Here is a 23,295-nt window from a genome sequence, read left to right as displayed (position 1 = left end):
ATCCTTTTTTGATGACAGAAGGTGGCGCTCTCTTTCTGGCTAGACGATAGAGACTGTTGGGCTCGTTTCTTCCCTAGAAACAAGCGATGCTCCAACCCAGGCTTCCTCCATTCGCACAACACCAACCGCTACGGACGCCAAGGGGGCGGCTGGCTTTCATTCCGCCGCCCCTCGCCCCCCACTCCCCGGCTGCACGTGCCTCTTGCACCGCCTCCTGCCTCCTGCGGCACATTCGCAAAAACACAATTAAGCAAACGGCGCCGGCTGGCTGCTGCAACATGGCCGCCGCGGTGGCCTGTCGTAAGCTTAAGCTTCTTGCGGCAGCAGGCTTCCGCGTGTCCCTGCTGGGACACCCTGCCCGCCGCCAAGGAGTTTACCGCCTTGCTGTTTAGAGGACGGCATTAAAGAGCAGGAGGAGCAAAAAACATACGGCTCACCGAGCTAAAGTGCCGCCGCCACCGCCTTGAGCTGCGGACAGCCTCTGTAATGACCGCCGCTTGTTCTTCGCCAGAGTACCAGGCGCACTAATTTCCTTACCGCTTAGGAACACTGCAGATATGGCGCCGAGTACTGTGCAGTTAGTATCACTTTACCAAAACAGAGCTCGCGCGACACCAGCAGCAGAGAAAAACAGCTGCTGATGTAGTGAAGAGTTCCATTTCTCCGGTCTGTGAGCTTCTCAGGAGATGCGTGAAGTCCCAATCGCGGTCGCGCTCGGTGTCCACACGCTCTCTGCGATGCTAGGCGTGTGAGACAAATTACATGACGTAATGCTTAGCATGTTTACTCAGAAGCCCATTCTGGAGGATGCTGATAACTTCTCTGCTCTGCACACTACAGAAACCAGTCGAAATGAGGGTCACCTGCCTCGTTTTGAGATGCGAGAATGGGTTAAAATTCTCGCTCTTTCAAAAAGATTCCGAAATCCGACCTTTGGATATCAAATTCACATCGCTGGTCATTCACACCTCGCCTAGAGCAGACTTCTGCAACTTCCGGCGATAATACGAGCATTCCCAACAATCAAAACAGCAATACAATTTAACCTTTTCAGACCCACTGGCTACAATTTTGTACGTTAACTTTTGCTGCGTCTTAGCTGCAGCATGTATTTTTTCCCAATGAAAACCTAAGGTACACATCTGTGAATGTTCAGCCTTTTCATCATGCACAGCTGCTGCCAACTGTTGGACATCATTCCAAAAATATTAGCAAGTCAGTGAAGTAGTGCCCAGCAGTTCGCGACCACCAAAATACGTGGATGAGGTTCGTTCACTATATTCCACTGTATTATTGAATGCTGTTATTGCTATTTAGCATGGTAATTATTGAATGGCATTTTACTATTTATTACAATAGAGAATATTTCGTAATTAATTATGTTGGTCCATAAAATGAAGCCAAGTGTACAAAGCATGTTTTGAAAACGCGTACATATTTTTGTATGTCTAGCATGTAATATTAAAAAATCACCTAAGAACTTTAGCGTATTAAAGATACTTCCTTCCTCCAGAAAAAGGGCTAACGTCAATGCGGCAAAAGTCACTCAAAAACATCACTATAATTTTTCCAAGGAAACAGTTGGAATTTATTGGCCTCAATCAAAGCGGAGAAACAATTAAACTGCTTCCTCCAGTCGCGGACAAGAACTCATCGTTCGGATTGTCTAACTTTACCGCATTGGAAGAAAAACTTCAGGTATCTTAAATCTTCGGTCAAGAAATCTGTAGTACTCTCGTATCAGCACCTTCGCTCCGATGGAGTTACAGCTTCCACTCTAAGGAAGGCTGATGATCGACCTGATACATTTCGAGAACTCCAAACAGCTCCGCCGAAGTTGTTTCAACATTCAACCCTTTCGGCCACTCAGACTTAGTAGTCGTTTACGGGCAATTTCTTTGAATATTTCTCGCTCCATCTAACAACACTGTACTTCAAAACGCTGCTCTCAGCGTCTTTATAAACTTTATTTGCAAGAGTTGGTGCGAAACACCTGTATCGTGTAACTATCACTCGTCCTTGATCCAGCCCTTTAGATTGCCACCATAACGCACTCGGGAGACGCAGGGAAAGACTAGCGCACCATATCTCGCCTGTCTCGAGTGATGTTTTAAAAATTTGTCACCCACACTCTTTTGAAGTACTCAGTACCTCATAATGCATTCCATCAATTCGTTACCACGGCTTCTCTCGTCTGACGTCCACTGTGCATTGATTGTGGCGTGCGTGATTACCGCGAGCGCGATTGCATGTAGCGAATGAGGTGATACAATGGATGACTTGTACTCCAGACGTAGCAACATGAACTTCCTTTACTTGAAATGGTCATAGTGGAATTGGTATACCTTTGCATTCCTCAGAACTGGATTACCAGCCCGCTTATTGGGGTCTGCAGTTTAATTGGGAACTCAAACAATTTTAAGAATAGATCCTTCACTCTGCGATGGAGTGTGTTCTGTTTCTAAACTCCCTGACAGATTGAAACTGTGCGCCACATCGGGATTTGTACCTGAAACCTTGCCTTTCACGGTCTTACAAGCCGGGGTATTCTGGCATGCTGATGAGCTGCTCTGCGTTTCCGAATGTAGGGCGGAATTACTGACACAACTGCAGCTTTTGGGGCAGGTCATGACTCTTTCTTGAGAAGCTCAGTGGGTAAGAACACTGATCGCGAAGAGAAACTTCCAGGGTTAGAGACCAGGAACAACATACACAATTTCAGTCACTCATAAAGCTGTGCAATGGAAATTTGGGGGCGAGCTGCGAGGCGACTGTAACTTCTTCACTTCACTGTGTTCAATTGCATACACCTGAAGATGGCTAGAAGACTCTCCACCGAAATATTCACGTCAGAAGATTATTGAACCAACTATTTACGAACAATTTAAAGAATTACAAGAAAGGAATGGAACAATTAGTGGTGCAAAAAATCTTAAAACAGGCCTTGGATCGAACTTCATAGATTCTCAGCTACCTTTCCTACGGTCTGTTTGGTTAGAAAGTTTGTTTGCGGAATAGTTAAATCCGTTGAGGTAATGCTATATTGGTCGACTCTTACCAACTTGGGATACAGACACACACACACACAAATGTTCAAATGTGTGTGAATTCCTAAGGGACCAAACTGCTGAGGTCATCGGTCCCTAAACTTACACACTACTTAAAATAACTTAAACTAACTTATGCTAAGAACTACATACACACACCCATGCCCGAGGGAGGACTCGAACCTCTGGCAGGAGAGACCGCACCATCCGTGACATGGCGCCATAGACCGCGCTGCCACTCCGCACGGCAGACACACACACACACACACATATAAATATATATATATATATATATATATATATATATATATATATATATATATATATAGTTGCCGACCGCAGCGCCGTATTCTGCCTGCTTACATATCTTTGTATTTAAATACTCCTGCGATATATATATATATATATACAGGGTGATTCAGAAAGAATACCACAACTTTAAAAATGTGTATTTAATGAAAGAAACATAATATAGCCTTCTGTTATACATCATTACAAAGAGTATTTAAAAAGGTTTTTTTTCACTCAAAAACAAGTTCAGAGATGTTCAATATGGTCCCCTCCAGACACACGAGCAATATCAACCCGATACTCCAACTCGTTCCACACTCTCTGTAGCATATCAGGCGTAACAGTTTGGATAGCTGCTGTTATTTCTCGTTTCAAATCATCAATGGTGGCTGGGAGAGGTGGCCGAAACACCATATCCTTAACATACCCCCATAAGAAAAAATCGCAGGGGGTAAGATCAGAGCTTCTTGGAGGCCAGTGATGCAGTGCTCTGTCACTCGTTCTCGGCCGTCCAGAACTTTTCCCTTTGCACAAACACCCATTCTCTGTAAACTGTTTATACCAACGTTTAATACACCACCTATCAGGAGGTTTAACACCATACTTCGTTAGAAATGCACTCTGAACAGCTGTCGTCGATTCACTTCTGCCGTACTCAATAACACAAAAAGCTTTCTGTTGAGCGGTCGCCATCTTAGCATCAACTGACGCTGACGCCTAGTCAACAGCGCCTCAAGCGAACAAATGTACAACTAAATGAAACTTTATAGCTCCCTTAATTTGCCGACAGATAGTGCTTAGCTCTGCCTTTTGTCGTTGCAGAGTTTTAAATTCCTAAAGTTGTGGTATTCTTTTTGAATCACCCTGTATATATCGCAAGCGTATTTAAATACAAAGATATGTAAACAGGCAGAATACGGCGCTGCGGTCGGCAACTTCTGTATAAGACAACAGGTGTCTGGCGCAGTTGTTAGATCGGCTACTGCTGCTACAATGGCAGGTTATCAAGATTTAAGTCAGTTTGAACGTAATGTTACAGTCGGCGCACGAGCGATGGGACACAGCACCTCCGAGGTTGCGATGAAGTGGGGATTTCCCTTACGACCATTTCACGAGTGTACCGTGAATATCAAGAAACCCGTAAAATATCAAATCTCCGATATCGCTGAGGCTGGGAAAAGATCCTACAAGAACGGGATCAATGCCAAGTGAAGAGGATCGTCCAGCGTGACAGAAATGCAACCCTTCCGCAAATTGCTGTGCAGATTTCAGTGCTGGGCCATCAACAAGTTTCAGCGTGCGAACCATTCAATGAAACATCATCGATATGGGATCTCGGAGCAGAAGACTCACTCATGTACCGTTGATGACTTCAGGACTCAAAGCTTTATGCCTCGCCTGGGCCCGTCAACACCGACATTGGACTGTTGGTGACTCAAAACATGTTGCCTGGTCGGACGAGTCTCGTTTCAAATTGTATCGAGCGGATGGACATGTATGCGTATGGAGACAACTTCATGAATCCATGGACCCTGCATGTCAGCAGGGCACTGTATAAGCTGGTGGACGCTCTGTGCCGGCCGGGGTGGACGAGCGGTTCTAGGCGCTACGTCGCAGGTTCGAATACTGCCTCGGTCATGGATGTCTGTGATGTCCTTAGGTTAGTTAGGTTTAAGTAGTTCTAAGTTCTAGGGGACTGATGACCTCAGAAGTTATGTCCCATGGTGCTCAGAGCCATTTGAACCATTTTTGGACGCTCTGTAATGGCGGCGTGGAGCGTGTGCAGTTGGAGTGATATGGGACCCCTGATACGTCTAGACACGATTCTGACAGGTGACACATACATAAGCATCCTGTCTGATCACGTGTCCATTATGCAAAGGACTTGGGTACTACTAACAGTATTATGCGACACCCCACACGTTCACAATTGCTACAGAGTGGCTCCTGGAACACTATTCGAACACTTCCGCTGGCCACCAAACACCCCAGATATGAACATTATTGAGGATTTATGGACAGCCCTGCAGTATTCATGGTGTCAATTCCCTCCAGCATTTCTTCAGACATTAGTGAAGTCCATGCCACGTCGTGTTGCGGCACTTCTGCGTGGTCGAGGATGCCCTATACGATATTAAGCAGGTGTACCAGTTTCTTCGGCTCTTCAGTGTATTTATCTGCTACTTCGAATTTGTAGTGCCCTTAAGATTCAGCGGAGGAAGTAAAACATTTATGGATCGCCATTAAATACATCAAGTCGGGAACAACTGCCTGACAAAATATTCAAGCAGTTGACTCCAGCACTTTTTTTAAGAAATGGAGATTTTTAGCTAGTGAGCGATTCACCGCAACAGTCCGAGTTGAAATTCAGATGACGGGCTGTTACTCGGAAGCGTTGAGGGTAACGCAGCAGGGGCGACTGCGGTTATTTTTCCTCAACTCCGCTCCGCCGACAGAGCCTAGTCGCAAAGCGGGCGTTCGAAGCGGCAAGAAATGCACTGCGGAATATTAATGCTTTATTGTGAGACGTGAAAGGAATATAATTCAATGGACTTCCTTTCACTTTAAACATTTAGTGCTGGTTGCGGCTCGGAATGCGTAATGCAGGAGAGCTCCGAGGAAAGAAGTTCGTCGGCCGGCGGACGAAAGAAACAGCGCAGGCGAGATGGAGCCGCTTCCCCGAAGAGGCGGACCACCGCAAGTAGACTAGAGCGCCCCCTGCCGTTCACCTACGCAAAGTGTTTTAATCCCGCTTCCGTCTGAATACATACCTTCCGTAAGCCGAGGACGCAGTCTTATGGTTTCGGCCCGTCGGTGACCCGCTTCTTGACATCCCGGTAAGGTTTCACCGCTCAAGCCGCCATTATTTTTCTTTGCCGAATAACAAACCTTACTTCGACAGGCGCCAGGTCAGAAGGTTGCCTCCACTAGACAACTCGACACCAAAAGTATAACGATCGCGGAACATCAGAGGACGCCCTTGTTGCTTAAAATGAGGTTCAGAGAGTAATAAACTGCAAAGTCGGAAGCCGTACTGCTCGTAACGAGATGCTAATTTTAATGCACAGTGGAAAGCTTAGTTAGCAAGCGAAAATGCTGCGGAGATGAAACCCTACTCAGAGTGAGAGCAACGTAAGGCGTGTACCTTGACGGTACTCAAGACGAGCCAATTGTCGGTCTCATCCTGTAACGATGAATCAGCAGCAGCGTTCAAAGTATCGTGAAGAACGAAGAACAGCAGGAGAATAACACTTGAAAGCGGGGTGGGGCATTAAGGAAAGCAAAAAGGAAATACAGTGGAACGTCGTTTACCCGGAGAAGGTAAGAGCGTTGCGGTCTATAATCGAATAATCTGGAAAATTAGAAAAAAAAATTAATGCGATGACGTAAATACCAAAAACATGTTATATATATTTTGAAGTAAACGCACAAATCATACTTTATTTTCACGTAAATGTGAACAAATACTGAAAAAATTCAGTGACTCTTATACTTTGGAACAATCAGTAAATTTCTTTTGAGCCAGATTCGCAGCACAATAATGCAGTCATTTCACCATAATTAATTCGGCCGAAACTGTTTCCATCTGGCGTTCCAAATAAGCCAGTACTTTGTCCAGCTGCGTTATGGCCTCTGCATGTGCTATAGTGTCTCCAGATTGAGCGCCAAATTCGCCATCTTATCCATCATCTCTATCGTCATTGTTAACAGGCCAAAAAAATGACGGTGGATTAGAGACAGAGCGGCACTTGACATACTTGTTAGCTGCCGTCGTGTTAACAGCCTTTCGGATATAATAAATGTGACGTTTCGTTTCTGACGGTGGCAGACCAGCTTTCCCAACCCCGACAAATATCTCCTATTTTCTGTAATGTCCACTCACTTTAAGTCGTTCGATATCCGGTACCCGCAATCGAAATTTCTATTATTCGGCCGTCTCAAATCGATGCGCGGTTTTCCGCTTGGCCTCTAAAGGTAGCCTCATAAATAAAATTGCTCTGTGGACGACAGAGCCCTTTACTGAGCGATCTCGACGATGAAATGAGAGCCACTTGTCTCGTTGTATACTTCATACAATATCGAGCTGTCACCGCTGAGGGGACCTGCTGCCGTTTCACGAAAGGGGAAGTGGACAATCTGTTGTTTTCTATTATGGTGATATTATTAGCCACCATGTCAGAGTATCAGTGAATCGGGCAGAGTGCCGAATTCATACTCAAAGAATGGGGGAACAACATGGCTGTAAAACATTCTACTAATTTCAGATGTTAAACAAAATGTGTGTGTGTGGCCATTTGAGTGGCGCTTTTTAATCAGGTCACTCTGTACTTTTCCCGTATGTCCATGTGGAGTGTCCAATAAGACACGGCAATCAGTAGGTTGTTTGTCGTGGGATCTGTTGTGACCGACCTAGCCCCACGGGGACGCCATTAGAGCCCTGTAATACGTTTTGGCTGTTCATACTGATTATGAACAGATAACAGTACATAGTAATGACTATTTGTTAGCCAGAACAATATGCTATAGCACAGAGATTCCTTCATTTCTCACCGCCTGCTCTGTACATGTATCATCACGATGTAAAAATTCTTAATCGTTTGTAGAATAGGACGAACTGCAGACTTTAAGTTGACATAAATTTTTGTGACTGTTAGCCTCACTGGAAGGATTAGTGAGTTTCTATTATCTCGCCTCTCGCGAGGAGACAGTACTTTAAGTAGAAAATACTTTATGTACCAAATAATTAAAAAATGGAAGCGGAGTTTCGTTCCATTGACTGCGTGAAGTCTCGAAGAGTAAATTTTAACTGACGAACCAGGATATCATCGTCGTTCTTCTGTGAGCTGTCTAGTCGTCCACGGATAATGAAAACAATGTCACTTCTTGATAACACCGCAGAAACGTACGCAAATTCATTTTGGCTACACAGTGCTCTTCACCAATTCAGTTCACCTAGTTTTACAAAGAGTACTCTACTGCATCGGCTCCTTACTTAGCTTTCATTTATCGCGAATCTCTTGCCCAACGTAAAGTCCCGAGCGACTGGAAAAAGCGCAGGTGACGCCTGTATTTAAGAAGGGTAGAAGGACGGATCCTCAAAATTACAGACCAATATCCTTAACATCGGTTTGTTGCAGGATTCTCGAATATATTCTCAATTCGAATATAATGAATGTCCTTGAGACAGAGAAGTTGCTGTCCATGCATCAGCACGGTTTTAGAAAGCATCGCTCCTGCGAAATGCAACTCGCCCTTTTTTCACATGGTATCTTGCGAACGATGGATCAAGGGTTTGAGACGGATGCCATATTCCTTGACTTCTGGAAAGCGTTTGATTCGGTGCCCCACTGCAGACTCCTAACTAAGGTACGAGCATATGGGATTGGTTCCCAAGTATGTGAGTGGCTCGAAGACTTCTTAAGTAATAGAACCCAGTACGTTGTCCTCGATGGTGCGTGCTCATCGGAGGTGAGGGTATCATCTGGAGTGCCCCAGGGAAGTGTGGTAGGTCCGCTGTTGTTTTCTATCTACATAAATGAGCTTTTGGATAGGGTGGATAGCAATGTGCGGCTTTTTGCTGATGATGCTGTGGTGTACGGGAAGGTGTCGTCGTTGAGTGACTGTAGGAGAATACAAGATGACTTGGACGCGATTTGTGATTGGTGTAAAGAATGGCAGCTAACTCTAAATATAGATAAATGTTAATTAATGCAGATGAATAGGAAAAAGAATCCTGTAATGTTTGAATACTCCATTAGTAGTGTAGCGCTTGACACAGTCACGTCGATTAAATATTTAGGCATAACACTGCAGAACGATATGAAGTGGGACAAGCATGTAATGGCAGTTGTGGGGAAGGCGGATAGTCATCTTCGGTTCATTGGTAGAATTTTGGGAAGATGTTGTTCATCTGTGAAGGAGACCGCTTATAAAACACTAATACGACTTATTCTTGAGTACTGATCTAGCGTTTGGGATCCCTATCAAGTCGGATTGAGGGAGGACATAGAAGCAATTTAGAGGCGGGCTGCTAGATTTGTTACTGGTATTTTTGATCCTCACGCGAGTGTTACGAAATGTTTCAGCAACTCGGGTGGGAGTCTCTAGAGGAAGGGAGGCGTTCTTTTCGTGAATCGCTACTGAGGAAATTTAGAGAACCAGCATTTGAGGCTGACTGCAGTACAATTTTACTGCCGCCAACTTACATTTCGCGGAAAGACCACAAAGATAAGATAAGAGAGATTAGGGTTCGTACAGAGGCATATAGGCAGTCATTTGTCCCTCGTTCTGTTTGGGAGCGGAACACGGAAAGAAGATGCTAGTTGTTGTACGAGGTACCCTCCGCCACGCACAGTATGGTGGATTGCGGAGTATGTATGTAGATGTAGAAACAGCAAAGAACTCGTAATAGCACAATAAATGACTATTTACTTCACGTTGTTCATAATGACTTGAAATGTACGGACTGTATCTCGTATATCGGACGTAGGCGATACGAGTGTAACTGGGAACCATATTAATTGCCCACATCGTTTCCTGTTACAGGTGAGGAACGGGTGCAACGCTTCCTGGGCAATGAATCGCACAAAGACCACTTCAAGCTGCTGGAGAAGGACCACAACTCGCTCCTCGTAGGAGCTAGGTGAGTACAGATTGTCTTTTCTTTACTTACTCCCACAGTGGCCGATCTAGAATTTAAAAATCAACAAACAAGTACACGAATCCCACGTTATTTCATGGACTAACACGTCTGTATCTAGTCCCTGACATCGCCCCAATATCGACCGGCATTTTCAAATGTGACTTCCCTTGTAAATAAGGTCACCGTCACAACTATTCATTGCTTCCAGTAGACAATACACATATGATACAGCAGGTAAAGCAGAGAGGTACAGACAGACATAATGTGAGAGGGCGGGTCGTGAATCCTGTTGGGATAGCTCAGTAGAACAGCATTTGCCCGTGAAAAGCAAAGGTCCCAGGTTCTAGACCCAGTTCGACACAAAGTTTGAACCTGGAAGTTTACGATCCGTGCAAACTCTGCTGCAGAATTAAAGATCAATTTTCTACTACTGAAGTTAATCGCTTGACCACTGTCACTAAGGTAATCGGTTTTGATGAAAGATGGCACAACTTACGACCGTAATTCAACGACAAAACAAATTTACGTACCACGACAAATTGTTCCTAAGCAAATGTAACAGCCCTTTTTGTCATTCGTCGTATAATGCTTGTTGTCTGTGTGGTGGTTGCCTCACTTTTCTTGACCGCTGTTTCAGAGTTCTTAAATCGAATGCCCAAAAGCTTTTCCTTTAGTGATGGGAATAAAAACAAATTACAGGGTGTAAGATCGAGTCTACAAGGCGGATAAGTATACCGATAATGCTGAACCGGGACACAAACTGCGTTACTTGATTTGCAACGTGAGGCCGGGCATTGTCATGATGAAGTCGCCACCTAGTCCGAGAAAGTTCTGGTCGTTTCCTGGATATGTGCTTCCTGATTTTAGCCAATACCAACGTGTACTGTACTGCTGTAAGATCAGTGTGAGTGGGAACCACTTGCCGGTAAATCATGCCATGACAGTCAAAAAAATGTAGCCACCATCACTTTCCGTACAGATGCTGAACACATTTCCACATTCGCATTTTTTGCTATTGGAGAACCTGGCGATTTCCACACTGTGCCGGGCTCGTTTTCCTTCAGGGTCACAATGATGTAGCCATGACTCATCACCGGTGATAATGGATTTCAGAAGCGCATACTCTCCGCCAGCAAAGAGACGCAGTACCTCAATCTCTTGTTTGGGAGTCAACAGACGTGGCACAAACACAGATCATATGGAGATGATCCTGCATAATCGTAAAGACATTGCCATACGAAATTCTCAACACTTCACTGAGGTTACGTAATATAATCGTCACGGACAATCACCGCATCTGTGCCGTTGACTTCAGTCACAGCAAAAGCTGAAACACCAAGTCCACCTTGCTTAACACATGCAAGTCGGCCTTCTTTGAAGTCCTTGAAATATCTAAAGACTGTCGTACGAGGTTGTGTATCTCCTTATCACCGTACACTTGTTGCAGCTTTTTTTTAAGTCTCAGTGGTTGCATGGCTTAAACAAACACAGAATTTTGTTGCGCCGTACTGCTGCTCTCGCATCACCTCCATTGTTTGGTATGCGAAATGCAAAGAGCATCTGAAAGATACAGCATTACTAACAACCAATCGATACGATAGTGCTGCCGCCTGTGGACATTACACACAAATATACGGTCTTTTCAGACACTGATGGCACAGATAGGAACCTTACCACGGAAGCTACAGAAAAAAGCAGTCTCAGTCCGTGTTATATAAATTAGCGAAAAACAGTCTAAATCGCAAAGATTATTTTATTTAAAAAAACTGATAGTAAAAACTGTACTGGCACCACTTCAGAAGACACCTCCTCATTTTCTTTGACAGCTATGATCTACCTCAGTCGTTGTGGTAACACATGGCGCCCGTGATACACAGTTTTGACATTTGCTGGCCATCTTACTAAGTCGTCTCCATAGCAACGGCGTCCGTAGATACCAAGTTCAGACCAGAAAAGTGCACCAGTGTTCTATTAAATTTCGTATTATTGAGAACACAGCATAATTACTCTCTAATTTCATAGTTGATAATTATTTTACACAAATGCATTTGTTTATTCTATACACACATTCTACTGACAAAGTAGCCGATGCTATGGATATGTTATCCTGCTTAAATAAATTATTTTCGCCACATAGTACTACAAGAAATACGAGAAATAACTTTGAAATAATCTTATTACAGTATTCACTATTTTAATAATCTTTCTGTCCTATAGAGCCTGCCGGTGTGGCCGAGAGGTTCTAGGGGCTTCAGTTTGGAACCGCGCGACCGCTACGGTCGCAGGTTCGAATCCTGTTTCGGGCATGGATGTGTTTAATGTCTTTAGCTTAGTTAGGTTTAAATAGTTCTAAGATTTAGGGGACTGATGACCTCAGATGTTAAGTCCCTTAGTGCTCAGAGCCATTTGAACCATTTGTCCTATAGACACCACTTTTTTAAAATAATTATTCACTTTTAGATAAACTGCACTTCAAATGATATGTAATCTATGTACATCGTTCCTCATTGGCTGACGGTGACGTCAATCAGCACAAATACGCCCTCACTAGATCTACTAATATATAAGGCTATGCTGCCTAGCCAACAGCAGCAGTTTCAGCGACTGGACATCGTCGGCTTCAGCTGATGGGTAACCACTCTTCGCTTTTAGTAAGTGTAAATTACTTATATTAAGTCACTGAGTTCTTTATGTAACTAACACGATTTCTAACCTTCACGGTGCTACTCTGAAGATGGCCAAAGTCTCGGCTGAAACCGGTCTTTTTAAATAAAATAGCCATTGCGATCTAGACTTGTTATCCACTAATTTTATATAGCTTACAAGATCGCTTTTCTCCGAAAATGTTTCCAAAAATTTCCAGTCGTTTTTGATCATCCCACGTAGGACACGTGCGCTCGTCTTCTCGTCTTATGCAACTGTTAGACCGCTGGCATCCTGTGTGCAACCTGTGAGGCCAGACGAGCAGGCACATCACGCGGCAGACAGACTTCCCAGCAGCTGTTCTTCCTCCTCCTCGCTCCCAACTGCGACACGTCCCCTCCGGCTGCTCTCGCAAAGTTTTTGCTGCTGGCGCTGCGAGCCGCCGCGGCGTGGCGCCGTCTCCCTGCCCTAATGAACGCGTGCGCCGGCGTCACAGAGTTTCATTACGGCGGTCTGCCAGATATATCGCCGCGATTAACCCCGCCGCCATCCGTCGCGTAGCTGCGGCCGTGCCGGAGCGCCTTGTCGCGGACCGCCGCCGACCGTTCTCGCTGGTGGCGGTTGGCCGCCAACCACACTTGCCACCCGCTGCCTTGACATGGTAACCCGCATGTGTGCTGTCTTTCCTAGCAAGGGATGAAAAAACTAGTTGCCCCTTACCACACAGACTACCTTCAAACCCTCCCCCCCCCCCCCCCCCCGCCATTCTCCCCTACTGAGGAGCGTGGATACACACTGGTGTGCAAAACTTAAGAACGAAAGTATGTTTCCCATGTGTCATTGCCAATGAACATAGCTCGGTGAAACTTGGGCCATGGACAGAAACAACTACCACAGTGCAGCACAAAAGATACTTGAAAGAAATAATGATGCGAACAGAGATAATTATACTGATGTCACCACTGTTCATGATGGTCTCCCGTGCATTACGAATGACGGGACAAGGTTTCTTAATAGGGCGTGTGATCACCAAGAACAGCAGTGCATGGTCTACAACGTGCTCTCATGCTGCCTGCAAGGTCTGTAAGGCGTTCTAGAGGAAGGACGATCATTTTCTCCAGCAGTGCAGTTGACAATTGCTTTGATACTCATTGGTGCATGTAGGCATTCTGGAATACGTCTGCCCAACGCATCCCAGCATGTGCTCCATGCGATTTAACTCCGGGAACGGCCACGACAATGCATTCACCGAATATCCTCTCTTTCTAAGAGTTGATTCTTATGCGCTGTTCGAATGTTGTGACTCCCGCATGGCGTGTGAGAAGGCTGGTCATCAGGGCTTAGTATGAAGCGGAACTCATCACTGAAGACAATTCCACTCCAGTTAGTGCGATTTCAGACGGAAGACGCCTCTGGCGACGCATCGAGATTCTACTTCCCGTTTTATTATCCTTCGTGGCAAGGCATCCCGGACTTACATTTCAGCAAGATACACCCGCCCGCGTACGGCGAAAGTTTCTACTGCTTGTTCTCATGGGTGGCAAATTCCACCCCCGCCAGCAACCACACCCCAACTGAGATCATTTCGAAGAATGTGGGCAGAGTTCCCCAACAATCTCGGGATTTTGGTGATCTAACGCGCCAGTTGGACAGAATCTGGCGCGATATTCCTCAAGAGGACATCCAACAACTCACTGAGTCAATGCCAAACGGAAGTATTTTAACTCAGAAGAGTGTTCGGGGAGCCACTCTGTAGCAATACTGGATGTGTGGGGTGTCGCCTTGTACTACTGGAATTTCTCAAGTCCGTCGGAATACACTATGAAGATGAATGGATGCACGTGATCAGACAGGGTATTTACGTATGTGTCACCTGTCAGAATCGTGTCTAGACGGATCAGAGTTCTCATATCACTCCAACTACACACGCCCCACGCCGCCATTATAGAGCCTCCACCAGCTTTTACAGCGCCCTGTTGACATGCAGGTCCACGGATTCATGAAATTGTCTCCACCCCCACACATGTCCATCCGCTCGAAACAACTTGAAACGAGACTTGTCCGACCAGGCAACATGTTTTCAGTCATCAACAGTACAATGTCGGTGTTGATGGGCCCAGGCGAGGCATAAAGCCGGCCGGGGTGGCCGAGTGGTTATAGGTACTACAGTCTGGAACCGCGCGGCCACTACGGTCGCAAATTCGAATCCTGCCACGGGCATGGATGTGTGTGATGTCCTTAGGTTAGTTAGGTTTAAGTCTTTCTAAGTTCTAGGGGACTGATGACCTCAGAAGTTGAGTCCCATAGTGCTCAGAGCCATTTGAACCATTAGAGGCATACAGCTTTGTGTCCTGCAGTCATCAAGGATGCATAAGTGGGCATTCGGTTCCAAGAGCGCATATCGATAATGTTTCATTGAATAGATCGCACGCAGACACTTGTTGATGGCCCAGCAGTGAAATCTGCAGCACTTTGCGGAAGGGTTGCACTTCTGTCACGCAGAACGATTCTCTTCAGTCGTAGTTGGTCCCGTTCTTGCAGGACCTTTTTCCGGCAGGAGCGACGTCGGAGATTTGATGTTTTACCGGATTCCTGATATTCACAGTTGTTGTTGTTGTTGTTGTTGTTGTTGTTGTGGTCTTCAGTCCAGAGACTGGTTTGATGCAGCTCTCCAAGCTTACAGTAAAGCTGTATGCCCTCGGAAAAAATTACGGCTGTACTTTTACCTTGCTTTCAGCCGTTCGCAGTACCAGCACAGCAAGGCCGTTTTGATTAGTGTTACAAGACCAGAGCAGTCAATCATCCAGACTGTTGCCCCTGCAGCTACTGAAAAGGCTGCTGCCCCTCTTCAGGAACCACACGTTTGTCTGGCCTCTCAACAGATACCCCTCCGTTGTGGATGCACCTACGGTACGGCTATGTGTATCGCTGAGGCACGCAAGCCTCCCCACCAACGGCAAGGTCCATGGTTCACAGTACTATCGTGAAATGGTCGTATGGGGAAATCCATACTTCATCGCTACCTCGGAGATGCTGTGTCCCATCGCTCGTGCGCCAACACCATATTCAAACTCAGTTGAATCTTGATAACCTACCATTGTAGCAGCAGTAACCGATCTAGCACTTATACGGGCGTTGTCGACCGCAGTGCCATGTTCTGCCTGTTTCTGTACTTGAATAGGCAGTTTCTTTGGCTCATCAGTAGAGTACACACCACGGAAAGCGACCACGGCTGAACGGCGACATCGGACGGGAGAGGATAAGTTGGCCCGGCAGGCCCGAAGTGCAGGCGAGGATAAGTAAGGACGCGGCTTGTGCCTCCGAGGCGGCGCTCGCTAGTCGATCGCCGCCGGCGACAGCGCCTCCGCTCGCCGCGGCGACGTCTCGCCGGAAGACGGATGGCCCCGCCGCCGCCGACGCCGCCTCTCCCGCAAATGAATACATTCGTCGTGTGGAGCTCCGGAACAAACAGCGTGCGGCGCGCGCTGCTAATGCGTCGCCTGCTCTCGAGGCGCGCAGTGATGGATCTCCGCTGGAGGACTTTCTCCGCGCTGCCACTCACTGCACTTTGCGCGTCTGGCGCCGAGTCCTCCCGGCGGCGGCGGATTCGTAGGAAGTCCTGCTCCTTCCGCTCTTCTGGAAACTGGTGTGCGATTTTGGTTGCCCGTGTCCGCGCGAGTAATTCAAGTCTGACGAGCAAGAGAACTGGTCCTAAACTTTTAATTATCACGTCCAAAGTTAGTCACTTAATTTTTGGTTTGTTTGTATTGGTAAGGCAGCGTTAGCAAAGTCGTGGGTTGAGGAGTGGAACTGACTAAGGGTTATTTGGACTGTGAAGCCTTCTATTGCTGCCTACTGGCACTTCCAGGAGAGTCGAAAGTGTAATGTCCTTTTTATATGCCCAGCCAGTATTCTTCACCTTGTCGAGGTACATGAAAGCGAGGCGACATTACACTATCTGCTACTTCAGTTAAATTTTTTGATAATGTCCGCTCTTTGCGCTAATATGAGTCTGTATGCAATGTTACAAAAAATGGTTCAAATGGCTATGAGTGTTATGGGACTTAACTGCTGAGGTCATCAGTCCCCTAGAACTCAGAACTACTTAAATCTAACTAACCTAAGGACATCACACATATCCATGCCCGAGGCAGGATTCGAATCTGAGACGGTAGCGGTCGCTCGGTTCCAGACTGAAGCGCCTAGAACTGCGCGGCCACTCGGGCCGGCTCGATGTTACAAAAATCTTTTAAAGTCTCTCTTGCTAATAAGTTTAGATTCAAATTATTACTGTCGGCTAGTTGCGTTGTTTAGCTGTTGCCACGAAAGATGCTTTTTAGCAGTTACTATGTGGGTGATTTGCGTTTCAAGATGAATTGCTATCTTTGATTAGCGTAGCCCTTGTACACGTCAGTAATTCCTTCAAAAGACACAGGGTCCTTTCAACACAGCACGATGTTTTGTCCGCTGAAATGTTATTCCCTTTAATATTACTGTGAAATAAAATTTTATTATTAGTATTATTGTCCGGAGATAATCCAATACAAGGTTCACTTCTCGTGGTACTTTGTTAGAAATCGTAGGACACTATAGTTTTTCCTTAACTCGGTTTTTACTTTTTATATATATATATATATATATATATATATATATATATATATATATATATTTCTTTGATATGATTAACTACTATGAATGGCCACACTTTAGCTCGATGATAAATGTCCAAACAAGGTCTGTAATCGAAAGACAACTTGCGACGCGATATTTGTGTAGTAGCTTCAGCAACCACTGAAGTTCTTAAATTGGCATTAATGATGTCGATCTTTTATCGATTGAGATGTTCGCTAGATATAAGCGTTATCTCTGTTCTGTCAATTTTCGTACTTCTGACAATAAATTAAACAAACAGAATTTACTTTCGATTTGCCTGGTTTTCAATGAAGTTAAGTTTCACACTCATGCCCGAGAGAGGACTCTAACCTCCGGCGGGAGGGGCCGCGCAATCCGTGACATGGCGCGTCAAACCGTGCGGACACTCCCTGAGGCAAACATGAATGAATCCCTTCTCTTGTTAACGTAATATTTGTATGTTTACTTTTTGTCAGCTGTAATGATGCATTATGTTAGCGTTCTTATTGGTGTACTAACAAGAAGGCCATTGTTAAGTGGCGCTAAGTGGTTCATGCTGTAGATACAACAGAGTGGTGCTAAAGGCTGGTGCATCGCATTGCGCGTCTTCTCTCCTGTTATTGCGCTACACCTTTCTACGTGCGTCGTAAACAAAACACAAGTCAAAAAAGGAATATTGTTAACTGAATCCGAACAATTTTGTATCAAGAAATAGTTACTGTATTATGGCAAGATAAACCATTGTAAGAAATAATTTCTGTAGTTTTTCCAGGGAAATATTTTCTTAATAAAATCCTTAATTAATTTGATTTTGTAGAGTTAGCTATTGTGTTTCGCACAAACCAGGCTTCTCCAAAATCGACGACACATCAACGTTCCTCGAAAATTTTAACTGCCTCATACGTAGAAAAAAAAAGAAACCTGCCGATGAGGTAAACAACGCATATTACAGTAGTAAGTTTATATTATCGAATGATTGCCTGGGTATGGTCCAATACGTAAAGAATATTGCTTATTGGAATCCTACAGCCAAGTACGTAAGAGAAGCATTAAAGGTCACCAGAGCATAGGGCAACGCAGACAGGTCATGGATTTTTTATTTGTTTCGTTGCTAAGACTCATATTTTCGCATACCTTTTTCAGTGACTGTCGGAGTATTGACTTGCTAATGCGATCCGCCAGCAGGGCAGCACGGATGTCCGTCTCTCTAGCTGCCAGCCATATCGGGCGCATACAAATGCGAAATATATGAATACGACCGAGCCGGATTTAGTATCCTGTTTCGTTCGCCTTCCCTGTCTAGCGGGCATTTACATCACTCCCGATATATATATGGGTTCAGTTGCGCATTGATTTATTTATATAGTGAAGATGATAGAAACATTCATTAAAATTTTCTCTGAGTTCACAGACTGTTTATTATAGCCAGACCAGTCGCTGTGTGTACCTGTCAATGACGACAGTCCTGCTTCTCGTTGTTCATCGGAGTAAAGCACATTCATTTATTCATACAGACAGGAAAAAAATGGAAGTTAAATGTGTAAGTATAAAGTTTCGCAGTGAATAATAGTCTTCTTTCTGTGGAAGGAAAACAAAGCTTATTGTATAGTCAAGAACTTCTGTGATACTCCATTGTTCTCCTAGGAACACCATTCTCTTACTTGAGCTATATAAGAGCGTAATATTGCTGTACTGCTAAGACTGAAAGTTATTGGTCTCCTCACGGAGCAATGTGGAACTGGAACCAATTCGTCTCAAGACAATGCAAAGGAAGAAACAAGTTCACGTTATTAAACTGGAACATCCGAACGAATAAATATTCATTGCACTGAATACTGTAGAAGTATTTTTAAAAGCATGCTTTTTGAATGTGTGTTTTTAAATATATATTTGTAAAGACATTTTGAAAGATGTATTTTTTGAAACTGTATTTGAACAGATATTGCAGCATAATGAAATGGGTTTAATATAAGAATAACACATCTACATATTCGCCCATAAAAGCGACGATTCAGGTTTATATTTGTATTTTATATGAGAGTTTAAATGTAGTTGATGGCAAATGACATTTATTTACCATAGTGTGATTATAGTGCAGTAACTGAATTAAACTGATATCTCGTGACATGGATTCAGAGTAACGTATATGGGGTGTCCCTGAAGGAATGGTCAGTATTCACGGATATAACAGGAAACATCACTGAAAGCAAAGTCTTGTAAACATTGTCTCTAAAATGCATACCTTAAGAGCTATGAACACTTCTTGATCTTCAGTACAGTGAAATTCATGTTTTTTTGCTGCAAAAGTGCCCAAACCCTTAAGGTAAACATTTTAGAGCTCATGTTTACTAGACCTTTCCTCAAATGATAGTTACTGTAATATCCCTGGATAGTGGTCATTACGAGGTGCATTCAAGTTCTAAGGCCTCCGATTTTTTTTTCTCCGGACTGGAAAGAGATAGAAACATACGCATTGTTTTAAAATGAGGCCGCGCTCATTGTCAATACATCCCAGAGATGGCAGCACCGTACGGCAGATGGAATTTTACCGCCAGTGGCGAGAATGAGAACTGTTTTAAATACTTAAAATGGGGACGTTTTCCTTACTTGAACAGCGTGCAAGCATTCGTTTTCTGAATTTGCGTGGTGTGAAACCAATTGAAATTCATCGACAGTTGAAGGAGACATGTGGTGATGGAGTTATGGATGTGTCGAAAGTGCGTTCATGGGTGCGACAGTTTAATGAAGGCAGAACATCGTGTGACAACAAACCAAAACAACCTCGGGCTCGCACAAGCCGGTCTGACGACATGATCGAGAAAATGTAGAGAATTGTTTTGGGGGATCGCCAAATCACTGTTGAACAGATTGCCTCCAGATTTGGCATTTCTGTGGGTTCTGTACACACAATCCCGCATGACGACCTGAAAATGCGAAAAGTGTCATCCAGGTGGGTGCCATGAATGCTGACGGACGACCACATGGCTGCCCATGTGGCATGTTGCCAAGCAATGTTGACGCGCAACGACAGCATGAATGGGACTTTCTTTTCGTTGGTTGTGACAATGGATGAGACGTGGATGCCATTTTTCAATCCAGAAACAAAGCGCCAGTCAGCTCAATGGAAGCACACAGATTCACCGCCACCAAAAAAATTTCGAGTAACCGCCAGTGCTGAAAAAATGAAGGTGTCCATGTTCTGGGACAGCGAGGGCGTAATCCTTACCCATTGCGTACCAAACGGCACTACGGTAACAGGTGCATCCTACGAAAATGGTTTGAAGAACAAATTCCTTCCAGTACTGCAACAAAAACGCTCGGGAAGGGCTGCGCGTGTGCTGTTTCACCAAGACAACGCACCCGCACATCGAGCTAACGCTATGCAACAGTTTCTTCGTGATAACAACTTTGAAGTGATTCCTCATGCTCCCTACTCACCTGACCTGGCTCCTAGTGACTTTTAGCTTTTTCCAACAATGAAAGACACTCTCCGTGGCCGCACATTCACCAGCCATGCTGCTATTGCCTCAGCGATTTTCCAGTGGTCAAAACAGACTCCTAAAGAAGCCTTCGCCGCTGCCATGGAATCATGGCGTCAGCGTTGTGAAAAATGTGTACGTCTGCAGGGCGATTACGTCGAGAAGTAACGCCAGTTTCATCGATTTCGGGTGAGTAGTTAATTAGAAAAAAAATCGGAGGCCTTAGAACTTGAATGCACCTCGTACTTCTGGAACAACCTGTGTGTGTGTGTGTGTGTGTGTGTAATGTTGTTTGTGTCCTTGTGGCTGCCCTACAATCTTAATTTCAAGAGTCGCTGCTTCCCATATATATCTGTTCAGAGTTTTATATAAAGCAGAGAGTATATGTCTATGTCTGGGGTCTCCTTCAAAACCCCTGGATCGATTTCAACCAAATTTGGCACAGAATCAATAGGCCTCAAGAGCATCAACACTATGGGGTTTATAACCTCCTACCTCCAATAGGAGCAGAGATGCGGGGAAAATGTGTTTTTTCCAGCTCCTGGCCTATAGACTGCCCTGAATGACAGGTATGTTGTGTGGAAACAGTACTAGCATGCCAACTCAACCTGCTTTGCAGCGCAGCCTACATACCAGAGACATGAAACATTTTTCAGCGCCCATCTTCTAGGCTGCCATGCATGACAGCGTGTTGTGTTGGAGCAGTATTGACTTGATTTGCATGGCTGTCTGCACGGCAAGGATAAACAAATGATTTTCAGGCACTTGGGGTGGAGCCACCGTGCATGACAGTTGTTTGTGGAAGTAGTATTGTCCCGCTTTGTTGAATTATGTCGGAGGGGCCGCATGGGCTGATGAGCATAACTGGCGACAGGTTGAAATGAATGCAGGAGGGGATGGATGTATCACGGGAGAAGAGGAAACGGACAGAAAGAGGGACGAGGAGGAGATGCATGAGGCAGTTATCAGGTGCAGAGGCGTGGTGAGCAGATTCGAAAGGAAGAGTGAGAGGTGGAGAATGAAACAGAGAGAGGGAGAAGTACATCGTCAGAAGGAGGTGGTAGGAAGATATGATCAGAGAGAGGGAGCTGGAGGAAATGTTATGTTTTTACTTCTGTTGAAACTCTGCAGTGGGGAGGCGTTCCAAATAATTTCCGGAAATCGAGGAGTATGGAATCTGCATGTTGCCATTCATCCATAGTTTGCAGAATGTAATGGTTCTTTATTTACGTGACCATTACGGCACTCCAACCCCAGTTCTCGATACCAGTAATATCGTACTACTTTTCTGCGAAGTAACAGACATATTTTTGTGACAATATTCACATTTGGTTTTATTAATGTATAGGTACTCCGATGTATCGATGTATTACAGTGATATGGTTCTTGTGTGTATTCATTTCTGTGAGACTGTCATAATCTTTAACTTACTTGTAACCGTTTTGGCGCGAATGCGCACAGAGCAGTCTTTGTTTCACTTTGCAGAAGTTAAGTTGTTATTTCGCTTTGTAAAAGAATAGTCGTCTTGTGTTTGGTTAAAGTGGAAATTAAATATATGTAAGATTGATACAAAACTGTTTTCTTGATTATGTGACAATTACGAAGTAGTATATGTGAATTTACAAGAAGTTTAATAAAAATCTGGATCGTGACCACCAAGTCAAAAATTATTTCTACCATACCATTGTTCTGATCTGGGATTGTTTGATCATTAAGAATTTCCTGAAAATCGCATTTGTTAGGTCTTCAAATATTGCTAAAATACAGATCTGGACCTTCTAGCAGTCAAAGTGGAATCACCCTAGACTCAACAAGATAAGCCATAACAACTTCGACGAAACCTACGTGAGAATCCATTCAATATAAGTGCCAAAATTAATGACTTTTTTACAGTGACTTCATTATTTCCATTCTGACGATACCATCCACAGTCAATAACTTTGTTGTTGCCCGATAAAGCGAACATATGCTGCGTAAGCAACATTATTAATCTGATTTCTAACCGACTTTGCAAGTGGTGGTATTGTTAGAAGTACATCATGTGAGATAAGGGCAAGCTGAGTTTAACATGACCGATGCTTTCCAAAACCGTGCTGAATTGTGGACAAAAGCATTCCCCTCTCAAGGAAATATATCATGTTCAAACTGAAAACATATTGAAGGATTCCGCAACAAATCGACGTTAAAGATACTGGTCTGTAATTTCTGCGGTTCCGTTCCTTTGTCCTTGTTATATACAGGAGTCCTCTGCGCCTTTTTTCAGTCGCTTGGGACTCTGCGCTGAGAGTGACAGTCGCGATAAATGCAAGCTAAGTGAGGGGCCAATGCTGTAGAGCACTCTTTGTAAAACCGAATTGGGATTCCATGACGACCTGGCGAGCTACTTCCTTCCAACTCTTTCAGTTGTTTCTGTACACCAGGCTGCTTAGTACTGTTCCTTCCATACGGAAGTACGTGCAAATGTCAAACGGTGGTATGCTTTACGACTCTGCTGCGTGAACAATTTCTTAAATGCGAAATTTAAAACTTCGGCATTACTGTTGCCATCGTCTGCTGCCAC

At 44.6% G+C, this 23,295-nt stretch overlaps 1 protein-coding gene across 1 annotated transcript in view; it reads left to right on the top strand.

Moving 5' to 3' along the window:
- The first annotated feature begins 8,901 nt into the window (after positions 1-8,901).
- LOC126484996 (semaphorin-1A) overlaps positions 8,902-23,295 on the top strand; it is a 348,769-nt gene continuing 334,375 nt past the window's right edge. The window contains exons 1-2 of the mRNA XM_050108602.1: positions 8,902-8,905; positions 9,885-9,981. Of these exons, the coding sequence (XP_049964559.1) occupies positions 8,902-8,905; positions 9,885-9,981 (101 nt within the window). The remainder of the gene's footprint in view (positions 8,906-9,884; positions 9,982-23,295) is intronic.

Source organism: Schistocerca serialis, chromosome 6 (assembly GCF_023864345.2).
Source record: "Schistocerca serialis cubense isolate TAMUIC-IGC-003099 chromosome 6, iqSchSeri2.2, whole genome shotgun sequence".
Taxonomy (NCBI): domain Eukaryota; kingdom Metazoa; phylum Arthropoda; class Insecta; order Orthoptera; family Acrididae; genus Schistocerca; species Schistocerca serialis.
This window is presented reverse-complemented; position numbering and strand designations above follow the sequence as displayed.